Source organism: Muscardinus avellanarius (genome assembly GCF_963383645.1).
Source record: "Muscardinus avellanarius genome assembly, chromosome: 3".
NCBI lineage: Eukaryota > Metazoa > Chordata > Mammalia > Rodentia > Gliridae > Muscardinus > Muscardinus avellanarius.
In genome coordinates, this window is record NC_137788.1 from 11,599,313 (window position 1) to 11,621,545 (window position 22,233).

A 22,233-nucleotide genomic window follows, 5' to 3' on the forward strand; every position below is an offset into this window, starting at 1 on the left:
CGCGCACACACCTGCTCTGAGAGGTGGCCGTGTGAGCACGTTGATGTCTCAGCCCCTCGTGTGCAGGGCTCTACTGCCAGGACAGGCCTTTTGGCTGCCCCAGCCGTCTGCATCCTGGCATTTTAGTGGTCACCAGCTCTCCTCTCACCCCCACGTTCTGCCAAGATGGCTTTACCCGAAGCAGAACTGTCTTAGCTGCCTGCAGAACAAGTTCTTTTTGCACCTGGAGACTGCACCAAAGACCGAAAGCGCCCTTTGTTCTGTTCCCCAGCCCACCCCCGCCCCCTTGGCCCTCCCTCCCAACAGGCGTACACATAGGTAAGCTAGGAAGAACCCCAAAGCAGCTCCAGGTAACCTCCGCCCTCGGGCATTTGGCCTGGCTTCAGCAAGAACAGCACACACTGGTCCCGGGACCGCCTTGGCCTCTCACGCCCTGGCCATTGATTCAGGGAGAAGGTTGATAGGCAATGATACGGACTTCTTCCTTCATGGGCTTTAAGCCTGCAATTCAAGAAACACCCCCAGCCAGGCCCTAGCAGAGACTCGTGACCAGGTGAGCTGCTGGCCCCAGGCAGGGCCCCCTGATCCTGGGGTGTAGTGAGGGCTTTTGTACGTTGCACATCATTAAAGGTCCCCTTCCCAACCACCTGGACTGAGGCTCGTGTCACGGTGGAAATCTCCCACCTGCCCTGGCGGTTCAGGTCTCCCAGGAAAGAAGGACGGAGCTCAGGTCTGTGGGGAGGGCTCCCGGGGTGGCCGAGTGCGACGTGGCCCTGGGGCCCCTGGACGGGAGGAGCAGACGGTTCCAAGTGAGTCCTACCTGGTCAGTAGATCTCACGACATCGAACTGTCAGGGGCCTCTCCTTGTATCTGTTCATCGGACTTGAGCCTGCGCCTCCATGAAGCAGGATCTGCCTTGTGCTGTTTGGGGAACGGAGGGACCTAGCGGGTGACATGGTCTCCTGAGTCTGTTTCTGTCCTCAAAGTCTTCATCGCTCTGAGTTTTTTATATAAAAGTGTAACCAACCTCTGGTTCGAGTGCAGGGGCCCAATTGGGACAGGAACATAGAAGCCCTTGAGTGGTTGATGTATTGAGCAGAGGGTGTCAGGGGTTGCAAAGGTCAGAGAAGGCTGGAGAGCACCCCAGGGTCTCTGGCCAGGACCCCAAGTCCAGACCACAACTTGATGAGCCCCAGGCCCCTTCAAATGCCAACTGGAAGTGTGGACTTTAGGAGGTGGGGGCAGGTGCCCCACTGCAGCAGAGGGAGGCCCCTGGGGGATGGCTTCTTTCCCAGGAGGCCCCACAGGCCCCCTGTCCCCCCTGTGTCCTGTGACTCTGCCATTTATCTTCCTCTTCTCCTTCGGCTACAGGGCGACAGTCCCGGCCCAGTTCAGAAGAACCTGCACAACCCTATTGTACAGGTAGGCATGGCTTCCCTGGCCTGGTGGGGCTCCCCTCCCTGCACCCCAAATTGACCTTCCCCCCGGCCCCCTGGGCCATTGGTCAGCCCTAGTGCCCTCCTTGGGCTCCAAGGTGGGACGTAATCAAGCCAGTCTGAGTCTCATGTGGATTGGCACCCAGGCCCCCTCTTCCATGAGTCTCATGTGGATTGGCACCTGAGCCCCCTCTTCCGTGAGTCTCATGTGGATTGGCACCTGGGCCCCCTCTTCCGTGAGTCTCATGTGGATTGGCACCTGGGCCCCCTCTTCCGTGAGTCTCATGTGGATTGGCACCTGGGCCACCTCTTTCGTGCCCCTTTCAGATTATAGACCTACTACACATACCACATATCCCGGGTCCTACTGCCCGGGCCAGTGCCTCACCCTGGCAGTCAAGTTTTTTTATTTTTATTTTTTATTTTTTATTAATTAATTAATTTATTTATTTATTTATTGGTGGTACTGGGGTTCCTGGAAGCCCTTCTACCTCCGGGCTACACTCCCAGACCTATTTTTATATTTTTATTTGGAAACAGGGTCTCTTAAGCCAGCAAGGCTGGCTTCGAACCTGCGCGATCCTCCTGTCTCCGCCTCCCAAGCGCGGGGATTACAAGCGTGCGCCACCATGCCCGGCAAGTTTTAAAATTGTTGTAATTCTTCAAAGGCAGGTAACCCAAGCCATGGACTTTTTGGTTCCCAGATGCTAGAAGCTTTGTCCATTTTTCTCATTTTCAGTTTGCTTTCTTCACAGCAAGGAGAGGGCCACAGAAAAAAAACAAACCATACGAATTTGGGGCTCAGCAAAGACCACTGAGGTCCTGTCTCTGGTCCTGGGGTCCCCACGCAGCGGTCAGCAATGGGGTCCTGTAGGAAACGTTGTACCAACGCAGGTCCCTAGGCTCTTGTCCCCGGAGCTTCTGACCCACCAAGTAGGATGGGGCCTGGACTCCAAGGAATTCTGGGTTGTTCTGGGAGCCAGGAGTCCAGGCTCCGCATCGTGCTTTTAGTGGATGGTGCTAACGTGTCTTCGCCTGAAGTACTGGGTGGCTTTCAGACTTCTCCTGCAGACCCAGCCCAGTCCCACAGGTCCACAGTGATGGACAGAGTATACCTCACCACCAGCATCACCGTCATGACTGCTGTCCCCACATCAGACCTGAGAAAGTTGGGCTCAGGGAAGCAGGGAGCTCTCCACGGCTCCGTAGGGACTGTCAATCAGGACCAGCCCTGAGCCCGAGCCCCCTCCCTGCTCGCTCCTGGCCACTCCTCCTGCCCAGTGCTGCCCGTGCAGGGTCCGTGCTTCGGCCGACACGAGCTCAGGTGTCTTCTTTCTCGAATGCCCAGGCCCAAGTGCTTAGCACCAAGTGCTTAGCACACCAGCACTGCCTCCTTCATGGAGACGTGACCTTGAGCAGTGGTTAGGAGCTCCCTCAAGCCCCCACAGGCCCCAAAAGTTGTGAGCAAATTGCATTCAAATAATAACAAGAGCCGGGCGTGGTGGCGCACACTTGTAATCCCAGCATTTGGAATGCTAAGACAGGAGGATCGCAGTTCGTGGACAGCCTTAGCTGCATAGTGAGGCCCTTTGCAATTCAGTGAGACCCTGTTTCAAAATAAAGAATAAAAAGTGGGGATGGGGGTGTAGCTCAGATGTAGAATGCCCCATATTCCATCCCCAGTACTGCAAAAAAATAAAAATAATAAAAATTAAAAAAATAATAACAACACAAGAAGGCCTATACGGTGGTGCATGCCTGTCAGCCCAGTACTTAGGAGGCTGAGACAGGAGGATCGCAGTTCATGGCCAGCCTCAGCCACTTAGTAAGGCCCTCTGCAACTTCATGAGACCTGTTTCAAAATAAAGACTAAAAAGTAGGGCTGGGAGTGTAGCTTGGAGGTAGAATGCCCTGGATTCAATCTCGGTGCTGCAAAAATAATTAATTGATTAATTAAAATAGTAACAATACAAGCCAGGCGTGGTAGCACACGCCTGTCATCCCAGTGACTTGGGAGGCCAAGATAGAAGGGTCAAGGCCAGTCCTGGCAACTTAGCGGGACCCTTAGGAACTTGGTGAGAACCTGTTTGAAAATTTAAAAAGTAAGGCATAGGGTGTGGTTCAGAAGTAGGACATCCCTGGATTTAATCCCCAGTACCATGAGAAATAAGAATAAGTAGATAGATAGATAGATAGATAGATGGATGGATGGATGGATGGATGGATAGATAGATAGATAGATAGATAGATAGATAGATAGGCAGGCCGGCCTGGGGAGTATAGGTAGAATGCCCCTGGATTCAGTCCTCAGTACCAAGGGATGGATGGATGGATGGATGGTAGACAGATTATGGAGTGTCTGTCACTCACTCATTGGCAGTGCTCTTGGCATTTTTCTCCCCATCCCAAGACGGTCTTGGGGGGTCCCACTGCCCCTGGGAGTTGTTCAGAGGGTGAGGGGCAGACCTGGCACTCCAGCCCCAAAGTCCAGCTCCTCGCCCGCTCTCTCCCCGGTCCCCCGTCCCTGCCCCACACTGGCTCCGGCCCAGGGAGGCCGGCTCCGCACAGCTAAGCTCATCTTCCTTCTCCTCCCCTCTCCTCAGTCACTAGAGGATCTTGAAGACCAAAAACGGAAGAAGAAGAAAGAGAAGATGGGATTCGGCTCCATCTCGCGCGTCTTCGCCAGGGGGAAGCAGCGGAAGTCCCTCGACCCCGGCCTCTTTGATGGTACCGCCCCTGACTATTATATAGAGGAGGACGCGGACTGGTGACGCCCGCTGCCCTTCGCCGCGGCCCGCGGGCGTGTCTGTGCGTGGACGAGCGAGCGTGGGGTGTGTGTGCGTGTGCGCCCTGGCACGCGGGGGCTGCGTGTGTGCGGGATCGCGAGTGTGCCCCTCCCTCTGCGTCGCCACCTCTGTAACTGATGTACATACCGCAAACCGTGTGTGACTGTCGACTGTCGTCTTCCAAGCGATCCGGTTGTGTTTGTTAACCTGGTTTATTATTATTTTTTTCAATGTTTGCTCGTTGTATTATTTTTTTTTCTTTCTTTCTCTTCTTTCTTTCTTTTGTGTTCAATTGTTTTTTGTTTTGTTTTCCTCTCCTCTTTTTTTATGACACTTGAAAACTTGAAGGACTGCTGTGTATTTGTAAATAACAAAACGATTGTCACTCTGTGCTTGTAAATGTCCCTTGTCCGAACCGGAACTCCTGGAGCCCGTCTCACGGAGGATGTGGTCCGTGTTCCATGTCCCCTTCCTCCCGCCCCAGCCCCTGGTGTGAACGTGCAGGACCAGACCCTGTCCTCGGGGTGCGTCAGGGTAAGGTCGCGAGCCCGGCCGGCCGGAGGACCTGGTGTAGGCTGGGTTCGTACGGGGTCAAACGGGCTCATTTTTAATGGCCTGCCTGTTTTTAAATTGCGTTGCCATTTCTTTCTTTATGGAAAAGAAAAAAAAAAGAAAATTGTTTCGTTTAATTTATTTGCACAAATGCAGAAAACATATTCTATCTAAATTATTGCGTAAATATGGGGATGTCTATTTTTCCACGGGGCGGGCGGGCGGGCATCACTGTGGATGCTGTTTCGTGCTCAGCTGCCGCAGGCTGCGAGGTGGAAGGGGTGGCTGCACCCAGGGACCGCTGGGTGGCCAAGCTTGCTTTTCCCTCTTTTCTCTTTTCTCCGTCTCTCCCATCTCCCGCCCATGCATGAAAGGGCCTTTCTATGTATTTATTTATCTGACATACAGAGCTCTGTGAGTAGAGGGCTGACCGTCACTGTCCTTGGGCCTGTCTTTGAGAGAGGTTGAGTCCAGGGAGGAGCGGCAGGGCACAGCCATAGCACCGCCAGAGGGCCCCCAGGCCTGAGCGAGTGGCAGGAGACCCAGCGGCGCCCGCTGCACCCGCAGCTCTGCGTCAGCCTTGGTGCACACCGCACGTGCGCCAGGCTGCCGTCAGCGGTGGGGTGCTTGTTGGAGACACAGGGTCCAGCACCTGAGCCCTCTGCCTTCCTCGTTCCGGCTGTTTCCTTCAGCCTCACCTGGAATCTCCCAAGACTCCTCGGGCCCTGTCCTCCAGTGTCCCAGCAGCCTGAGCCCGCTGGCCCCAGTAGAGGAAGGCGGACGGGAGTGTCTGCCTGTGCGGGGAGCAGGGTTGGTCCCTTGAGGCCTCACCAGCCAAGAACTGTGCGCATCCTCGCACTGGGCTGGAGCAAGCGTAGCTTCCGGTCAGGCCCGCCCCGTGCCTGGCACTCGGCCTCCCTGTTCTTTCACCCTGCAACTCCCTTTCCCTCTAACTTAACCACTAACAGCTTACTTCCCGCCCCTCTCTAGAGAACAGTAGTGCCGCTTCTGCTAACAGTCACGTCTTCAGCCCTTTAAAAAAAAAAAAAAAAAAAAAAAAACAGCAAGGAAATTTGTAAATTCTGGTGCATCAGGAACGGATAGGATATTTCTTCCCAAGTCTCTAAAACAAACCAAAAAGCCCCAGCCAGCTCCTCTTCCCTCCAGCCTAGCCCAGGGCTTGGGAGAGAGCCGAGGAGGCAGCCGCGTAGGTCTTCCCGTCCTCTGGCCAAGCCGGGTGGTGGGAGAGAGTGGCCGGGGCTGGCGTCAGACAGAGATTTTAGAAAATACTTTTTTTCCCCCCATGAATTTGTTTTTCCCCCTGGCTGATTTTTTTTTAATGGATTCTTTTCTTCACCTTTACTTACAAGCAAGTAAGATTGCAACCACTCCTGGTAATGATTTAGTAGTTCCTTTCCATTTCAGTTGGTATAAATTAGGAGCTAATTCTAAGAGTTACTAAGGGTGATTTATTTAAAAGAACTGCGTCAAATAGCGAATGAGTTATGGGTAACATTAGATGAAAACAACCTTTCCCATGGGGAAGCGTTCTCGAAGGCATGGATGCAAATATAAAATATTAAAAAAAATCTAAATAAAGCTTATTTTAAAATATGATCGAATTCTATGTGATTTGATTGCTTCTCCTTGGCTCCGGGTGGGAGGTGCAGGCCAGCGCGACCCGCTCCTTGGAATTCCAGGAGTGGAGCCGGGAGGGGCCGAGGAAAGCTGGCTGGATCCTGGGCCCCTGGAGGGCCCACGCCGGGGCCTCCCACAAACATCCTGCCTTTACCACCTGCCTATAATCTGGAGGCGCTGGCAGCGCCCGGGGCTGCCCCGGGGTCCTGATGTGGCCTCCATGTGCGGCACCCTTGAGTTCTAGAGTTCAAAGGCCCCGTCAGCTTTCGTCTGCTCCCTCTCCCCTGCACTCCTTCCAGAGCCCCAGAGGTGGCGCTTGTGACTTGGGGGCATTTTATTTTCCACAGGCCCCAGCACTGTCCCAAGATCCCGTCTGCCCTGGGGACTGAGAGTAGAGCCAGCGAGAACCCAGAGTAGAGACAGCTTCCTTGACTGAAGTGCGGGTGGACCAGGCTTCTCCGAGCCCTGTGAGGTCCCCTAGATGCAAAGCCCTGGATATCTCCTGGGGTCCCAAGAAGAGGCCACCCAGGTAACCCCAAATCCTGCTGGTAGCCGGTGCTCGCAGCCTCAGATCCTAACTGGAAATAATTATAGGCTCCCCAATCGTAAGACTGTTGGAAGATGGGGCACGTAACCCCAGCCTTCTTGGCCAGGAGAAAGTATAAAGCTACATGAGACACGGTGCTGAGAAGCCATAAAACAGAGGACCCGGGTCAGCGAGGACGCAAGGTCGGAGGTGTGCAGGATTCAGGGGGTCAAGAAAGCTCAGGACTGTCCGAGACTTGGCATCTTCCGCCCACCCCTGAGTTTTCAGTAGTCACACCTTACAGGGGGAAATACCAGTTTCGGGTCATACCCTGAAATCAGAGTGTTTTTGATCCTTTGGGTGATTCCAAAGGGCAGCCACAAGTGAGAACCACAGGGCCTAATTTGAGGACGGCAAGCGTGTTGACACACATGCCCACGCAGCCTGCGCCTGGCCTGTGCAGACATCACTAGTCAATCCAAGAGCTCTCCCCAAAGTGACCTCAGAGGTCTCGCTTAACAAAGCCTCACAGTCACTGCAAAACAATCGGAGATGGCATATGAAGATGAAGTCTGTTTGCCGTCCTGAAACCTACCCATCTCCTTGCACTCGAAAAACAGAGAAAACTGGCCCAGAGAGGCAGGGCGGGGCCAAGATCCTAGCTAGCACCCTGCAACCCCACAGCCCTCCTAAGAGCATTCAGATCTCTGCAGCTCTACCCCAAACCCACAGAAACTCTTTTGTGCATTTGTCTGTCCTTTGATGTTGAGTATGAAACCCAGGGCCCGCATGCTAGGGACGCACCGAGCCACGCTCCTGACCTCAGGACCTCTTTTGTCGACTCTCCTTGGAGTTTTTGCTGTAAATGGTACAACTTCAAGTAACATCTATTAGTCAGAAGTTGCAGTGGGGCGGCCCAGGGCACCCAGGCCAGCGTCCCACCTGTGCGGGTTTTACACCGCGTTACTCTGGAAGTATCTCCTGCTATTTTCTCCAGGTACTGGATACACCTGCATCCCGCAGGGCTGTGCTCGGTGGCCCCTCTGCGTGCCCTCCCACCCCATGTAACCGATACTAGTAATAACAAGAATAACAGCTAACATTTATTAAGCTGTTGCCATAGGCCAGGCTCCGTGCTCTGCGTTTACCGTCATTAACCAGCTAACCCCACCAGCGGTCTGTGTTGTTATGGATGGGAAAACCGAGGGGAAGTAATTCGGCGCACACTTGTAATCTCAGCACTTCGGAGGCTGAGACAAGAGGATCACAAGTTTGAGGGCAGCCTCAGCAACTAAGTTAAGATCCTGTTTCAAAATTTCAAAAATAGGGCTGGGAGTATATAGCTCAGAGGTAAAACGTCCCTGACTCAGGCCCCAGTACCACTAAGTAAATAAGCAATCCTAGGGAGTCTGGCTGTATGCCACCAGCCGACCAGCGAGGGGCTGGGACTGAGCAGACACACCTTCGTACGGGGTAGGTATTGTTGATGTGTGAGCAGTGTCTGAAGGCAGGACTCTAGCCCAACCTTCGCCACACGTTTCCTCTGGCACAACCTAGAACTGCTTTGCCTTTGGGACAATCTACAGCCATCAGCCCTTTTCCCCAGGTCCAGGAAATCCAGCCAGCGAGGCGCTGGCGGGGCGGCAGAGCAGATGCGCGCTGTGGTCCGGCGCCAGCCCGGGCCAGATCGGCGGCAGCAGCAGCACCAGGTCTCCGCTTGCCCTGCTGTTAAAGCTGGACAGCACCAGAGTCCTGGGGGCTGGCCCACCCCAGCACGTAGGAAGGGGCATGGCACCCCACACCCGCCAATGGAGGAGCCTGAGACCCGCGGGGCGGGGCCACTGCTGTACATTTCGCTCGGCCTGGGCTCCAGGAATCGGGAAGGGGGGCTGCCTGATGAGGCATTAGCCCTTGGGCAGTGAGACTCGGTCAATACCAATAAGCCCTCTCTCCAAAACCTTGCGTCTTAACACTATAGAGCCCCACCCCTAGCCCGCCATGGTTCTGTAGCCTTTTCTACTAGATAAAACCTGGTGGTAGTAAAGGAAGTGTTAGAGCCTTTCAGAGACTTTCATCAAAAAATATCCTATACCCTTAAGTGACTTAGACATTCGTACGGTAGAGGGTTTTTAAATATCAAAGTCATGAGTGCGATGGCAGCTGGGCTCGGGGATGTCCTGCCTGGGCCACACTGGCATGGTGTCTCAAAGCCCAGTGCCTAGGAAACAGGCAGATTAGAGCACTGTGCTCTGCGGGGCTGAGCCCACCATCCTCACCCATGCGGGGGAGAGAAAAGGACCCCATGCCGACCCCGTCTTTACAAAGCAACTGCCCGCTGGGCGTGGTGGCGCACGCTTGTGATCCCGGCATTCTGGAGGCTGAGACAGGAGGATCCCGTTTCGCGGACAGCCTCAGCTACTTAGGCCCTCTGCAACTCAGTGAGACCCTGTTTAAAAATAAAGAATAAAAAGTAGGACTGGGAGAGTAACTTGGAGGTAGAATGCCCCTGGGTTCCATCCCCAGTACTACCAAAAAAAAAAAAAAAAGCTCATTGCCGGTTTGAGGCCAGCCTCAGCAATTTAGCAAGGCCCTCAGTAACTTAGCAAGACTCCTGTTTCAGAATCTCAAACAGTAAAAAGAGTTGGGCGTATAGGTCTGAGGTAATATGACCCTGGGTTCAATCCCCAGAACCAAAAAAAGGGGGGCAGGGGAGCGAGGAGCAGGAGACAGCAGCTGCAGCACACCTGACGGACTCTTCCTGAGCCGCAGGACCTCCACCTACTAACAGGTGCCCCAGGGAGTCTTGGTCTGGTGCAGCAGCCGCGCTTCAGAGTCCGTGGCCCCAGAAAAAATCTGGGCTGGTGGGTTGTTTTCCTCGCAGAGTTTCAGGTTTGGAAAATCCCCCGCTGCCTTCTTAATGGGCCACTAGTTAGTAGCAGTGAACCGCATGGATACCGGAGAAGCCACAACATCGCGTGCCTTTCTCCCAGGATCCTCAGAGCCAGCACCTGCCTCGGGGAAGTGTCTCGCGCCCCAGCAGAGGGTCCTCGCAGCCCACCCGTGAGCTCCAGGCCGCGCCTGCATGGTGGCTCCCGGCTCTGAAGCCCCAGCATTCGATTTCAGTGAGTCGCTGAACCCACAAGCCTCAGTGTTCTCGTCTATAAAGTGGGTGCAGTCCCCCTCCTCCCATCCTCGTAGGCTCAGGCACGAAGGCTGCTGTGTTTGGGAGACCAGAACGTGCTGGCCCTATTGTTTGTGCCCCCGTGACTTCTAGCATGTGGACTTACGTTCAACCGGAGGTGGGAACACATCTTGAGACAGAAGGGACTGGGTGAAGACTTGTCCCTGCAGGAGCATCAGGGCGGCGGGCGGTGTCCTTGGACGGAGCACCGTCCTCAGAGTCCAAATCGCTGCATTAGAAAATCAGAGCTGGCAGCATGTGGGAGGCTGAAACAGGAGGATCATGGTTCGAGGACAACCTCAGCTACTTAGTGAGGCCCTTTGCAATTCAGTGAGACCCTGTTTCAAAATAAAGAATAAAAATATAGGGCTGGGGGTGTAGCTCAAAGGTAGAATGCCCCTGGGTTCCATCCCTAGTACCGCAAAAAAAGAAAAGAAAGAAAGTAAAGAAAGAAAGAAAGAAAGAATGAATGAATGAATGAATGAATGAATATCAGAGCCAAGCATGGTGGCACATGCTTGTAATCCCAGCATTTTGTGGACAGCCTCAGCTACTTAGGGAGGCCCTTTGCCATTCACTGAGACCCTGTTTCAAAAAAAAAAAAAAGACTAAAAAATAGGGCTGGGGGTGTAGCTCGGAGGTACAGTGCCCCTGGATCCCATCCCCAATACCATCAAAAGAAAAAAAGAAAAGAAAATCAGGCTTCTCTGTCTTGGAACAGAGGTTTTGAGACTTTTGCTCCTAAAAGCCACCAGTCCCAAAAGCCCAATCATATTCATTCATCCATCTCTCTCTCTCTCTCTCTCTCTCTCTCTCTCTCTCTCTCTCTCTCTCTCTCCCTCTCCTCTCTCTCTCATTCCCTGCTCATAACAACCATGGAAAACTTTAGACCCAGGGCTCCAGAGGCTGGGTCCTTGCAGCAGAACCCCAGGCTCACCTCTGGAGAGGTACGGGTGTCTGGAGATGGCACCGGAGCACAGCCAGCTGGTCTGGCACTGAGGGATGCCCCACTTAAGAGTATCTCTGGTGCCAGGCACTATTCTCAACTCTTGCCAGAAATTCCACCTTCCAGCGACCCTGAGGATGCAGTCACAACCGAGCCAGCCGAGGCACAGAGAGGGGAAGTTCTTGCCGAAAGTCACACAGTGAGGAAGGGAAAAGACCAGGTCCCACTCCAGCCATCGGGCTGCAGAGTCCGTGCTCCTGGGGTCTTTGTGACGCAGTCTTAGGTCTACCCTCAGCTCCGGTCTTAAATCGACCACTAGCCCCGGTTCCCTCGAGGTCATCAGTCAACAGAAAGTTCAGAGAGCTGCAGAGAGAGACAGTCTTACTAGCAGGAGACCAAGCCTCGATTAGGCCAGACCTCTGGGACTCAGTTTCATCACCCAAAGAGGAGGAGAGTGGAATAAATAGGTGGTTTGCAAACTGTGTCCCATGGAACCCTGCGGGGTTCCTTGGTGGTCCCTCAAGGGAATTGCCAAAGCCCAAGGAGCTGCAGGCAGGGCTCCCGACCGCCCTCGGCTGGAAGCTCTGTGGGTCCATTAGACACTGGACTTCCACGCAAGAGTCTGTGTGAAGGGTCCTGTGATTTAGTTAAAAAAAAAAAAAAAAGCAAGCTTGAGTAGATCGGTGGTCAACTCCTCATAAGCCTTGGGTTTTAGGACAGAGGCTCGCGGGAAGGCCTGGGGCTGAGGCCCGAGAGCCGGGTTTGTGAGGAACCAGCTCCCCAGCTTGGGCTCAGCCCCAGGAGGTTCCTGGGGGCAGCATCACAGCCTGGGATGCTCTGCACACCTGCCGGTGGCCCCCAGGGGAAAGCGGAGGACACTTCCTGGGGGGCCCAGGGGTCTCCCGGGTAGGAGGAGCCAATTCTCTGCTGGGCCCTGCCCTGGCCTGGGGCCTGTGGTGCCCCAGAGACACTGGACAGTGTGCCCTAAATTGGGACCCCAGCCCACGCCCCAGTCTAGGGAACAGTCAGACGTGAACCTGCAGAGGAGACAAGGTGGTTTCCCTCTCTGGACTTGGGCTTTCTCAAAAATCAGACCAGGGCGGTGGCTCTCCACTTTCAGCCCGGGAAGTCCTGGGAGTCCCTTGATGTACTACAGGAGGTCGCAGCAGCGGCAGCCCTGTTCCAGGCCGTCCCCCTGACCTCTGCACGCAGCCCTGGAGCCTGAGCCCTGTGCCCCCAGCTTTTAGGTACGTGTCGCTAGAATAACCACGCAGCATCACGCAGACAGTGTGGAAAGCCGAGTCCGGCCCTCGAAGCTTCCTCCCGGGGCGTCTGGGCTGTGTCCACCAGCCTCTGCCCAGCTGTTTAGCTAACCCCGCCTCCCCAACAGTGAGGGACACAGACCCCTCCTTAGCCTTGGAGGACCAGAAATGGGGGTCTCCAGCTTCCAAAAGTCTGCAAGACACAGTCCGTGACTGCAGAGACTTTTTGCATTAACCACAGCAGGGCCGTGCAGTGCCTCCCGGGGGCCACCCTCTACAGTCCACAGCGCCCCTTCACAGGGAGGTGGGAGGCAGGGTCAAGACGGAGTGTCCAGCAAGCCCACTGGGTTCACGCCACAGTCCCGACCCTTGCTACCTGGTAATGTTAGGCCAGTTGCTTAGCCTGCCATGCCTCGGTGTCCACCAGCGGGACAGGGATTTGGAGACGTCACTCGGGGACACCTGAGGCTCAGGGACACCTAGGAGAGGCTGGCTCAGCTGTCATCTGGTGATGGACGGCAGGGATCTCACTGCAGCCTGGCACCAGCCCTGTGGGTGAGGCGACTGAGGCCCAGGCCAGCCCAGGCCGAGCTAGCCAGGGTCGTGAGCCCAGAGCCTATCAGCAGCCTCTCCCCACCTACCCACGGTCCTGAAGACCGGAAGCGACTTGCCCACAGCCTAGCAAGGCGTCAATGTCTGAGCGTGTTCGGGAACCCAGGGATCCTCCCAGGTCCCTGGTGCCTTGAGCTGCAGCAGACCCAGTACTCATCTGGGGAGGGAAGAAGCCTTGGCCAGTAAGTTTTGGAAACACTGCATTCTGTCTCCGCCTCTTAGAGGTCAACAGGGCATACTAGCTAATCAGGGCTCTGACCAGATCTGTGTTGAAGAAAAATGTGTCCCCCTTTCTCTTTTAGTGTTTCACAGACTTATTTGACCACACAAGTTGGACTTTTGATCCAGTTCCATGGCTCACACTCTGGGGCGCTCTGGGACAGATGACTTCCTCGGGCCCCTAGAGCTCTGATATTCTGCGTTCCGACATGCTAAATCGGTGGTTCTTTGGGGGTGTCTAAGCGTGCCATTCTCCTGGCATGGTTCAGCCCCAGGGAGTCCCTGTGCCTCGGGGGAGTGGGAGGGATGTCCCTGTGTGCTTGGAGGCTGAGACAGGAAGATCACAGGTTTGAGGCCAGCCTCAGCAGCATAACAAGACCCTGTTTCGAAATAAAATAGGAGGAGCTGGAGGTTTAGCTCGGAGGTAGAACATCCCTGGGTTCAATCCCCAGTGCCAAAAGGAAAAAAGGAAAGGAGCCAGGTGCAGGGCCAGTGTACTGGAGACCTCTCTGAACATCCCCTTTGCCCAGAAGGGGCCCCTCTGCAGAAGGCCAAAGAGCCCCTCGGATCAGCTGAAATGCTAGGACCAGGGTGTTCTAGGTCCCAGGTAGGGACAGAGGGGTTGAGCCCATTGCACAGGACCTGGGAGGATGAGCACACCCGTCCTGCCAGAGCATCCGGCCGCTCCTGCCCCCCGAGGTCCTCAGCCACCCTTCAGAAGCTCTCAGCTGCCAGATCCCTTTACTGGGGACAGACCAGAGACGTCAGAGCTGCACCCAGGTTGGCCCCACGCTGCATGGGCAGCTTCCCCCCCCCCCTCTCTCTTTTTTTTTTTGGTAGTACTGAGGTTCCTGGAAACCCTTTTACCTCTGGGCTACACTTCCAGACCTCCTATTTTATATTTTTATTTGGAAACAGGATCTCTTAAGCCAGCACAGTTGGCTTCGAACCTGCAGGATCCTCCTGTCTCCACCTCCCAAGCACGGGGATTACAAGCGTGCGCCACCACGACCGGCAAGCTTCCTCTCTTGTTAGGAGACCCCTATCTCCAAGGGATGGCACGGGCACGTGGCCCGGGGCAGAGGGGGAGAACGCAGCCAGTGACAGCTGTCACAGTAGAGGCCACTGTTGTGGAGACGGGAGGAGGCTCACGACAAGCCAGCGGGACCTTGAGGGCCCATCTGCAAATGCAGGGTCAGAGATAACCGGCCTGGGTCGCAGCTGCGCCGTGTGAGCCAATCCCAGACTCCCGCCGCCCTCCTGTGCGCACACTCACTGACCATCCCGGAGCCCAGCAGAATTGGTCAAACCAGCCTGCTGCCGGGAGGATGTGACAGGGGCCAGCGCGTAGGGCTGTGTGACCTTCAGCCAATCACTCGGTCCCCATGAGCCTCAGTTTCCCCCTCTGTAAGACAGAGACGAGCCATCTTGGCGGTTGCAAAGATGGGATAGTGAAAGAGGAAGCGTGTCAGGCTCCTCTGGGGACAGCAGCCCAGGCAGCGAGCAGAAGCCAGCTCGGTCTGCTGGGCCCTGCACGCACACGGGCGGGTTCCCGACCCCCACCTTCCTCCCCTGCAGGCTGCACCTCTGGGAGCCCCGAGTCTGCCTCTCAGGGGAGAAGCAGCGCGCTCACACCCGCAGCTTCGGCATCTCGGGGCCGCGCCAGCTGGAGTCCCGTTTGTTTCTGATCAGCCGCGTAGGTGACACGGGCCACCTCTGCCAGCTGTGCCCCGTGCCAGCCTTGCACTGAGCACTCTGTGGCTCGTTTAGACTCTGCTGAAAACTCAGCGGCTGTGGGGACCCACGCGGTGCTGGGCTGGGGCGCGCCCATGTAGAGGAAGGCACCCTGCCTGCTCCCGGCCTGGCACGGGGAGCTCCGGATCTTTCAAGAAGTCAAAAATGCAATGCAGTCCACCCTAGTTCGTTCCTTCCTTCCTTCTTTCTTTCTTTCTTTCCTTTCCTTTTTTTTTTTTTTTTTTTTTTTTTTTTTTTTTTTTTACTGGAGATTGAACCCAGGGGCACTCTACATTTGAGCTATATCCTTTAGCCCTTTTGCCCTTTTACTTGATTTTATTTGGTTGTTTGTTTGTGGTACTGGGGATGGAACCCAGGGGCATTCTCATCTCCAAGAAACATCCCCAGCCCTATTTTTTTTTAATTATTATAATTTTTTGTGGTACTGGGGGTGGAATCCAGAGGCTTTGCTACCTCCGGGCTATACTCCCAGACCTTATTTTTATATTTTATTTGGAAACAGGGTCTCACTAAGTTGCTGAGAGCCTCGCTAAATAGCTGAGGCTGTCCACAAACCTGCAGTCCTCCTGTCTCAGCCTCCCAAGTGCTGGGATTACAAGCGTGCGCCGCCACACCCGGGTCTTTTACTTTTTTTTTTTTTTTGCGGGTCTAGGGGTGGAACCCAGGGGCATTCTATCTCCAAGCTATACCCCCTGCCCTATTTCTTATTCTTTATTTTGAAACAGGGTCTCACTGAGTTGAGGAGGGCCTCACTAAGTAGCTGAGGCTGTCCACGAACCGCGATCCTCCGGTCTCAGCCTCCAGAATGCTGTGATTACAAGCGTGCGCCACCATGCCCGGCTCTACTTCCTTTTTGAAACAGGGTCTTGCTAGGTTGCTGAGGTCTCACTAAGTTGCCGAGGCTGTCCTCTAACCTGCGATCTTCCCGTCTCAGCCTCCCAAGTACTGGAATTACAGGTGCACGCCACCACACTCGACACAATATGATTCTTTAATATTAACAACTCTTTTAAAAATGTGATGTCCGTGGGGGAAGGAAAACCCACAGCTCTAATTTGTCTCTGGGCCTTGGCTCTGCGGCCTCCAGCCCGGATCTTTTGTGGGCTCATCCGGGGCTGATGCCCTCTGGCCCTCTCCTCCCCCGGGCACCCGGGCGGCTGGGGGGGGGTCACACTTGTTTCTGAACAGGGTGCAGCGCCCAGGTCTAGGGGTGTCTGGGGAGGGCGGTGGGGGAGGGGCCAGGGAAGGAGTATCCACGCCGCCCCGGATGGCCTGCCCGCCCGCAGCTGAGCCACCCCGTGGCTCACGTGTTTCTCCCAGGTGGGTGGGATGCGAGTGGGGAGAGGGCTTCACCTGCAGCAGATGGTGCTGATGGGCAGGAGGGCTGCCCTGTGTCTCCGCAGCCCCAGGAGGACACACGCTCATCTGGGTGGAGTGCAGCTGCCTGCCGGGTATGGAGAGGGTGTCAGAATGAGGACGGAGGAGCGGGACACTGGGCCTGTGGCAGGCAACAGGGGGAAGAGGGAGAGAGGGAAGCCGGGGAAGGATAGTGCGCTATGACTGCTGATGTGTACTGAGGCATGCCCAGGCCCTTTACAGGCGCTCATTCAGTCATTCAACAAACACCGGCAGATGACAGCGGCCTCTGTGTTGGCGGTCAACACTTTGCTGAGTTCTCGGCTACAGCTCCTATATACTGTGCGCCTAAGCCGGGTCCTCCGTGCCCGGGCTCCTAGACAGCGCGGGCTCCAGCTAGATAGGAGGGAAGCCAGGTCCCCAAGTGTCATAGCCACTGGGGACCGGCAGCAGGACCCTGGGTGAGCAGCGAGGTGGGGTGGAGCCAGCCACACCTCCTGACCCAGGCGGGCCTTGGAGGCTCCGGTGGGGCGCTGGCGGCACTTCCCGACACTCCACACCACAAAGCCAAAGGGCTGGTCCCCAGCACGTGGGAGGCTGAGAGGGGAGGATCGGGGATGGGTGCAGTGTGCCCACCACGGGCTTCTGCCCTTCCAGAACCTACTGACGTGCCCAGCCAGAGCCGCAGAGAGCCAGCACTGTGAGAGCCCACCACCAAAGACTTTGAATCAAAGGAAATTTTTTTTTTCTATGCTGGTGATTGAACTCAGCGGCATTCTACCTCCAAGCTACACCCCCAGCCTTATTTTTTAGTCCTTATTTTGAAACAGGGTCTCGCTAAGTTGCAGAAGGCCTCACTAAGTACCTGAGGTTGGCCGGGAACCCGAGATCCCCCTGTCTCAGCCTCCCGCCACGCCAGGCCAAAGGAGATTATAAACCATATTCTTCAAGAATAAGAAAAAAGTATTCCAGGAGAAAACCCAGGAGAAATACAAGAAGTAATGAAGGAAGAAATGGACAAACATGTAGGGAAATTATTTTAAGCAGACATCATATACAATAATCATGAGGACAATATTTCAAATTGTAGGGTTGAAAAAATAAAAGAATTCAAATACTGGGCATGATAGCTTGGGAGCCAGGAGTGTAAGACAGGGTTTTTTTCTTTGTTGATTGCTTGGTTGGTTGGTTGGTTTTTGCAGTACTGGGGATGGAACCCAGGTGTATTCTATCTCTGAGCTACATCCCAAGCCCTATTTTTTATTCTGTTATTTTAAACAGGGTCTCGCTGAGTTGCAAAGGGCCTCACTAAGTAGCTAAGGCTGGCCACGAACCTGAATCCTCCTGCCTCAGCCTCCTGAATGCTGGGATTGCAAGCGTGGGCCCCCACGTCTGGCTAAGACAGGGTTTTAAGATAGCCATCACCCCTAGGTTTCAATGAGTTAATCATGTGGAGTGACTTTTAGGGGTGGCCATTAAGGCACTGATTGTAAAATGTGAGCAGCCGTGGAGGCACGTGGAGGCCCGGCGGGGCTGCCTACGGAATCTCTGGTCCAGGAGATGGGCCCTGGGGTCTTCGAGCTTTCATTCCCAACAAATCGCCAGGTGGTGTTGAGGCTGCTGGCCCCAGGACCCCACTTTGAGAACCACCACGGTGAAAACAGAGACATGGAGAGCGGAGCTTCCAAACCAATGGGTCGGGGAGAATGGACTGAAAAAAGAAATGACAACTGAAAAAGAACCATCTCCCGTCCAGACCAGCTCTGCCCAGAGAAACAGAATGCCGGCCGCCTGTGTAACTTTCAATCTTTTGGTAGTTGCATTTAAGAAAGTAAAAAGTAGCCAGGCGTGGTAGCGCATGCTTGTAATCCCAGTACTTGGGAGGCTGAGACAGGAGGATCGTGGTTTGCGGCCAGCCCCAGCTACTTAGGCCCTGTTTCAAAGTAAAGAATAAAAAAATGGCTGTAGGGTGTAGAATGCCTATGGGTTCAATCTCAGTAAACTTCCCCCCAAAGAGAAGAAACAGGTGAGATGAATTGTAATAACATATTTCGTTTAGACCAATATACCCTCATTATTATAATTTCAATATGTGATCAATGTAAAAATTAATAATGAGATAGTTGACAATATTCTTATTTTGGTGTGTGTGTATGTGTGTGGTCCTTGGGATTGGACCCAGGGGTTTCCTACATCTGCACTCTACCCCTAGTGCTATTTTATTTTTATTTGGAAACAGGGTCTCACTAGGTTGCTGATAGTCTCACTACTTTGCTGAGGCTGTCCTCCAACTTGTGATCTTCCTGTCTCAGCCTCCCACGCTGTGATTACAAGCCTGCACCACCATGCTTGGCTCCCCTCCCCACCTGGAGCCCTGTATTCAATCTTCAAAATTCATTGTGTATGTTTTCTACTTAGGGCATTTCTCAGTGCGGACGAGCCAGGTCCCAGGGACTCTGTAGGCAGATGGGGCCTCAGCTACCTACCCTACTGGACAGGGTAGTTCTGGCCAAAGTGCCAAAGGGCAGAAGCCCCTCTGGGTCGCTGAGCACGTGGTACGGGAGGACATGGGCGCGCAGATGTCTCCCCCAGTGCTCCTGGCATCTGTGCGTTTAAGCATTACTAACAACCCTATTTTTAGACAGGGAAACTGAGGTCAAGGGAATTGAAAACCTTTCCAAGGCCCATTGGGGCTGATAAGCAGCGGGGCTGGATTCAAGCTATGGGCTGCTCATGCGGGGCCACCAGGCTCTGATACCCAGACCGCAGGCTTTGCTAGGTTGTTACTTAGTTGGTTGGCTGGTTTCTGCAATAGGACAGACCATCATTATTTTAGGTTTTATGGGCCAGACATCTGTACCCAATCTACGGAACTCTGCCATGGTGGGGTGGCACGGAGGCTGCCTAAGACAACATGTAAACAAAGAGGCGTGCCTGCGGTCAGAGAAAAATGGCACCTTAGAAAAATGTGCTGGATATGACCCCGGGGGCCATCCCAGCAGCATCCGCAGGTGCCTGGGCAGGAAGCCTGGCAGCCGGGCTGTGAGTGCTATTCAGCCAATACTCTGCATGCATGTGAATGCACACATATGTGTGTGCACACATGCATGTATACAAGTGCTTGTGTGTGTTGGAAGAGCATAGAAGAATGCGGACCCCACATTCCAAGTCTTCACAGTCCTCTGGTGTTTGGAAGGATCCAGACCTGTCAGCGGCACCTCCCCAGTCTCTGTGGGGCTCAGCGGCGCCTCCTCTTCAGCCCAGCTATAAAGATGACTTACTCCGCTCTCAGATTGAGAAGGACGGATGGGGAGTAGAAGCTAGGGCTGCTGGAGTCCCAGACGTAAGACCTGGCAACGTAGACCCTGCATTTTGGAAGCTGCCTCTAATGAGTGGTTTGTGACCCCGGAGGCTCCTGCTTCTCGGTCCTCCGGTCACGCCCTCTCCTTGCTCTTCAGCCGGAGTGCAGAGGAGGCGGCCCGCGGAATCACCATGTCTACAGACAACCTGCTACAGGCAGCTGCTCAGAGGAAGCCCGCCTGGCCTCGGGCATTCCTGGGGCCTGGAATCCATAAATAACGAGGCAGCTCCAGCTCGCTGCCAACTAGCTCCTGGCCTGAGCCCCCGGCTCCAGACTAACACGTCTACACGTGCGGAAACACGAGTGCGTGCGCTCACGGGTGAACGGGGAAAGTTTACTTCCTGCCTTTGCTCACGTTCTGTCTTTCCTTCTTGTTATAGTTCTCGCCCCAAGCCCCGCTGTAGCAGCCTCTCTCAGACACAGCCACATCCCGCACCCCCCCACACACACACACACCTGGCTCAGGTCCAGCTGTGCCCAGGAGGACCAGGTCCCTTCCTGGATATCCAAGCTGAATTCAAGATGCATTTTATTTATTTTACTTACTTATTTATTATTTATTTTTGTGGTACTACAGATGGAACCCAGGGGCATTCTACCTCCAAGCTACACCTTCAGCCCTATTTTTCAGTCTTTATTTTGAAACAGGGTCTCACTGAGTTGCAGAGGGCCTCACTAAGCAGCTGAGGCTGTCCTCAAACCATGATCCTCCTGTCTCAGCCTCCCGAATGCTGGGATGACAAGTGCGCACCTGGACCACTGCAGCTGGATTCTAGGTGTGGCTAGAGAGAGCCCACGGCCAGGAGGGGGGCTCCGTAGACCAGTAACCACTGTCCATGGCTGAGGGTGGAGTACGGCTTCACGTTCAGTTTATGGATGGAGAAATAAAGCTTCAGGAGGTTTGCTCAAAGCCCAGTCGCTTCCGCTCCAAGGCGTGACCCAGATGGGCAGCCTGCGCCGTGTCTTGCAATCCTGAGTTAGCAGATTTGGCCGGAGTCCCTGCTCTTGTCCCAGAAGCTGTAACAGAGGCGGGACACCTTGCGTGGATTCCCGCAGTCCATCAGATCTCTGTAGACCTTGGAGTCCTGGACTTGATTAGAACGAAACCCCAGCAAGCCAGGCTGGCATCAGTGAAAGGGTGTGCCTGGGCTCAGGCCTGTGCCCTGGGCCAGCGCCCCTCTCACCAGGGAGAGCCCGGGGCCCCCACGTGACCTGCATGTGCCCGGGTGCCGAGCAACACGCGTGCTCAGACCGCTGCCTGCCCTCAGAGCTCTGGGCCCCTCTGCCATTTCCCCAGGGAGGGAGAGACCTTCAACCCACCAGAGAAGGGACCCAGTAATGATTGCAGCGGCTGTTCATCTCATTCACCACTACTAAGTCCCCCGGGGAAGAGGTGGGCGGCAGGCAGCAGCATCGTGCCAGCAGTACAGAGGGGGAAACCGAGGCACGCCACTGAGGGGAAAGGGTCTTGTGGAGATGGGGACGGTGGAGGAGTGTTAGGTCACCGAGCAGATGATGTGGTTTTCACAGTTTAAACCAGAGGAGAATAGGAAGGAGTTAGGCGAAGGGGCTTTGAAATGGCGGTACGTGCCTGTAACACCGGTACTAGGGAAGCCGAAACAGGAGGATTGCAGGCTCAAGGCCAGCCTCAGCAATTTAGCAAGACCCTATTTAAAAATAAAAAATAAATAAAAAGGGCTGGGGGGGGTATAGTTCAGAGGTAGGATTTCCCGAGGTTCAATCCCCAGTACCAATAAATAAATAAATATTGAATACAATTACTTTTACGCTATGTGTATAAGGCACATAGAAACATAAGTTAAATTCATGTTTAGATTTGGCCTCCACCCTCCAAACTATCTCATTACGTACATGCTAATATTTAAAATAAAAAAAAAAATTGCCGGGCGTGGTGGCGCACGCTTGTAATCCCCGCGCTTGGGAGGCGGAGACAGGAGGATCGCGCAGGTTCGAAGCCAGCCGCGCTGGCTTAAGATACCCTGTTTCCAAATTTTAAAAATATAAAATAGATCTGGGAGTGCGGCCCTAAGGTAGAAGGGCTTCCAGGAACCCCAGTACCACAAATAATAATAATAATAATAATAATAATTAACTTAAATTAAAAAAATAAAAATGTTAACACTTTGGTTCCCAAGCCTTTCCGATAGAGGGACTCAGAAAACTCGAGGAGCAGAGAAGTACGCATACACTCACAAGTATTCTCACACATTCAAAAATACATATTTGTGCACACAAACTCACACGCAGTTACCCACCACCACCTTCTAGAGATGAGGCCTTTTACCATTTACCCATGTACAATCATGGATGCCTATCTGTTGACACATGTATGTATAATTATCAGGCCTGCCGGTTTTCCCTTTTGTCGGCAGTAGATTGCGAATATTTTCCCCGTATCGAAAATATTCTTCGTTGGCAGATTTTTCAATTCACCACCACATGAATCCCGGCATCCAAACAGAGCATCATCCATTCAAATAAACGGCCATCATTACCTCTTCCTGGCTTTTAATTTCTCCATATTTTTCATCATAAGACTGTCTGCATCCGTTATGGAACTTTGCTCATAACAAAAGCATAAG

General features: G+C 54.0%; 1 protein-coding gene across 2 annotated transcripts in view; it reads left to right on the forward strand.

Moving 5' to 3' along the window:
• The window catches only part of KAZN (kazrin, periplakin interacting protein), a gene marked incomplete at both ends in the record, with an annotated part of 415,307 nt that overhangs the window by 369,804 nt on the left and 23,270 nt on the right, over positions 1-22,233 (forward strand). Inside the window, 2 exons of one of the 2 annotated variants that reach the window (XM_080690664.1) lie at positions 1,372-1,422; positions 4,040-4,163. In XM_080690664.1, coding sequence (XP_080546790.1) covers positions 1,372-1,422; positions 4,040-4,163 — 175 coding nt within the window. Of the gene's footprint in view, positions 1-1,371; positions 1,423-4,039; positions 4,208-22,233 lie in introns of those variants that run through there. The other variant, XM_080690665.1, reaches the window with a different exon arrangement.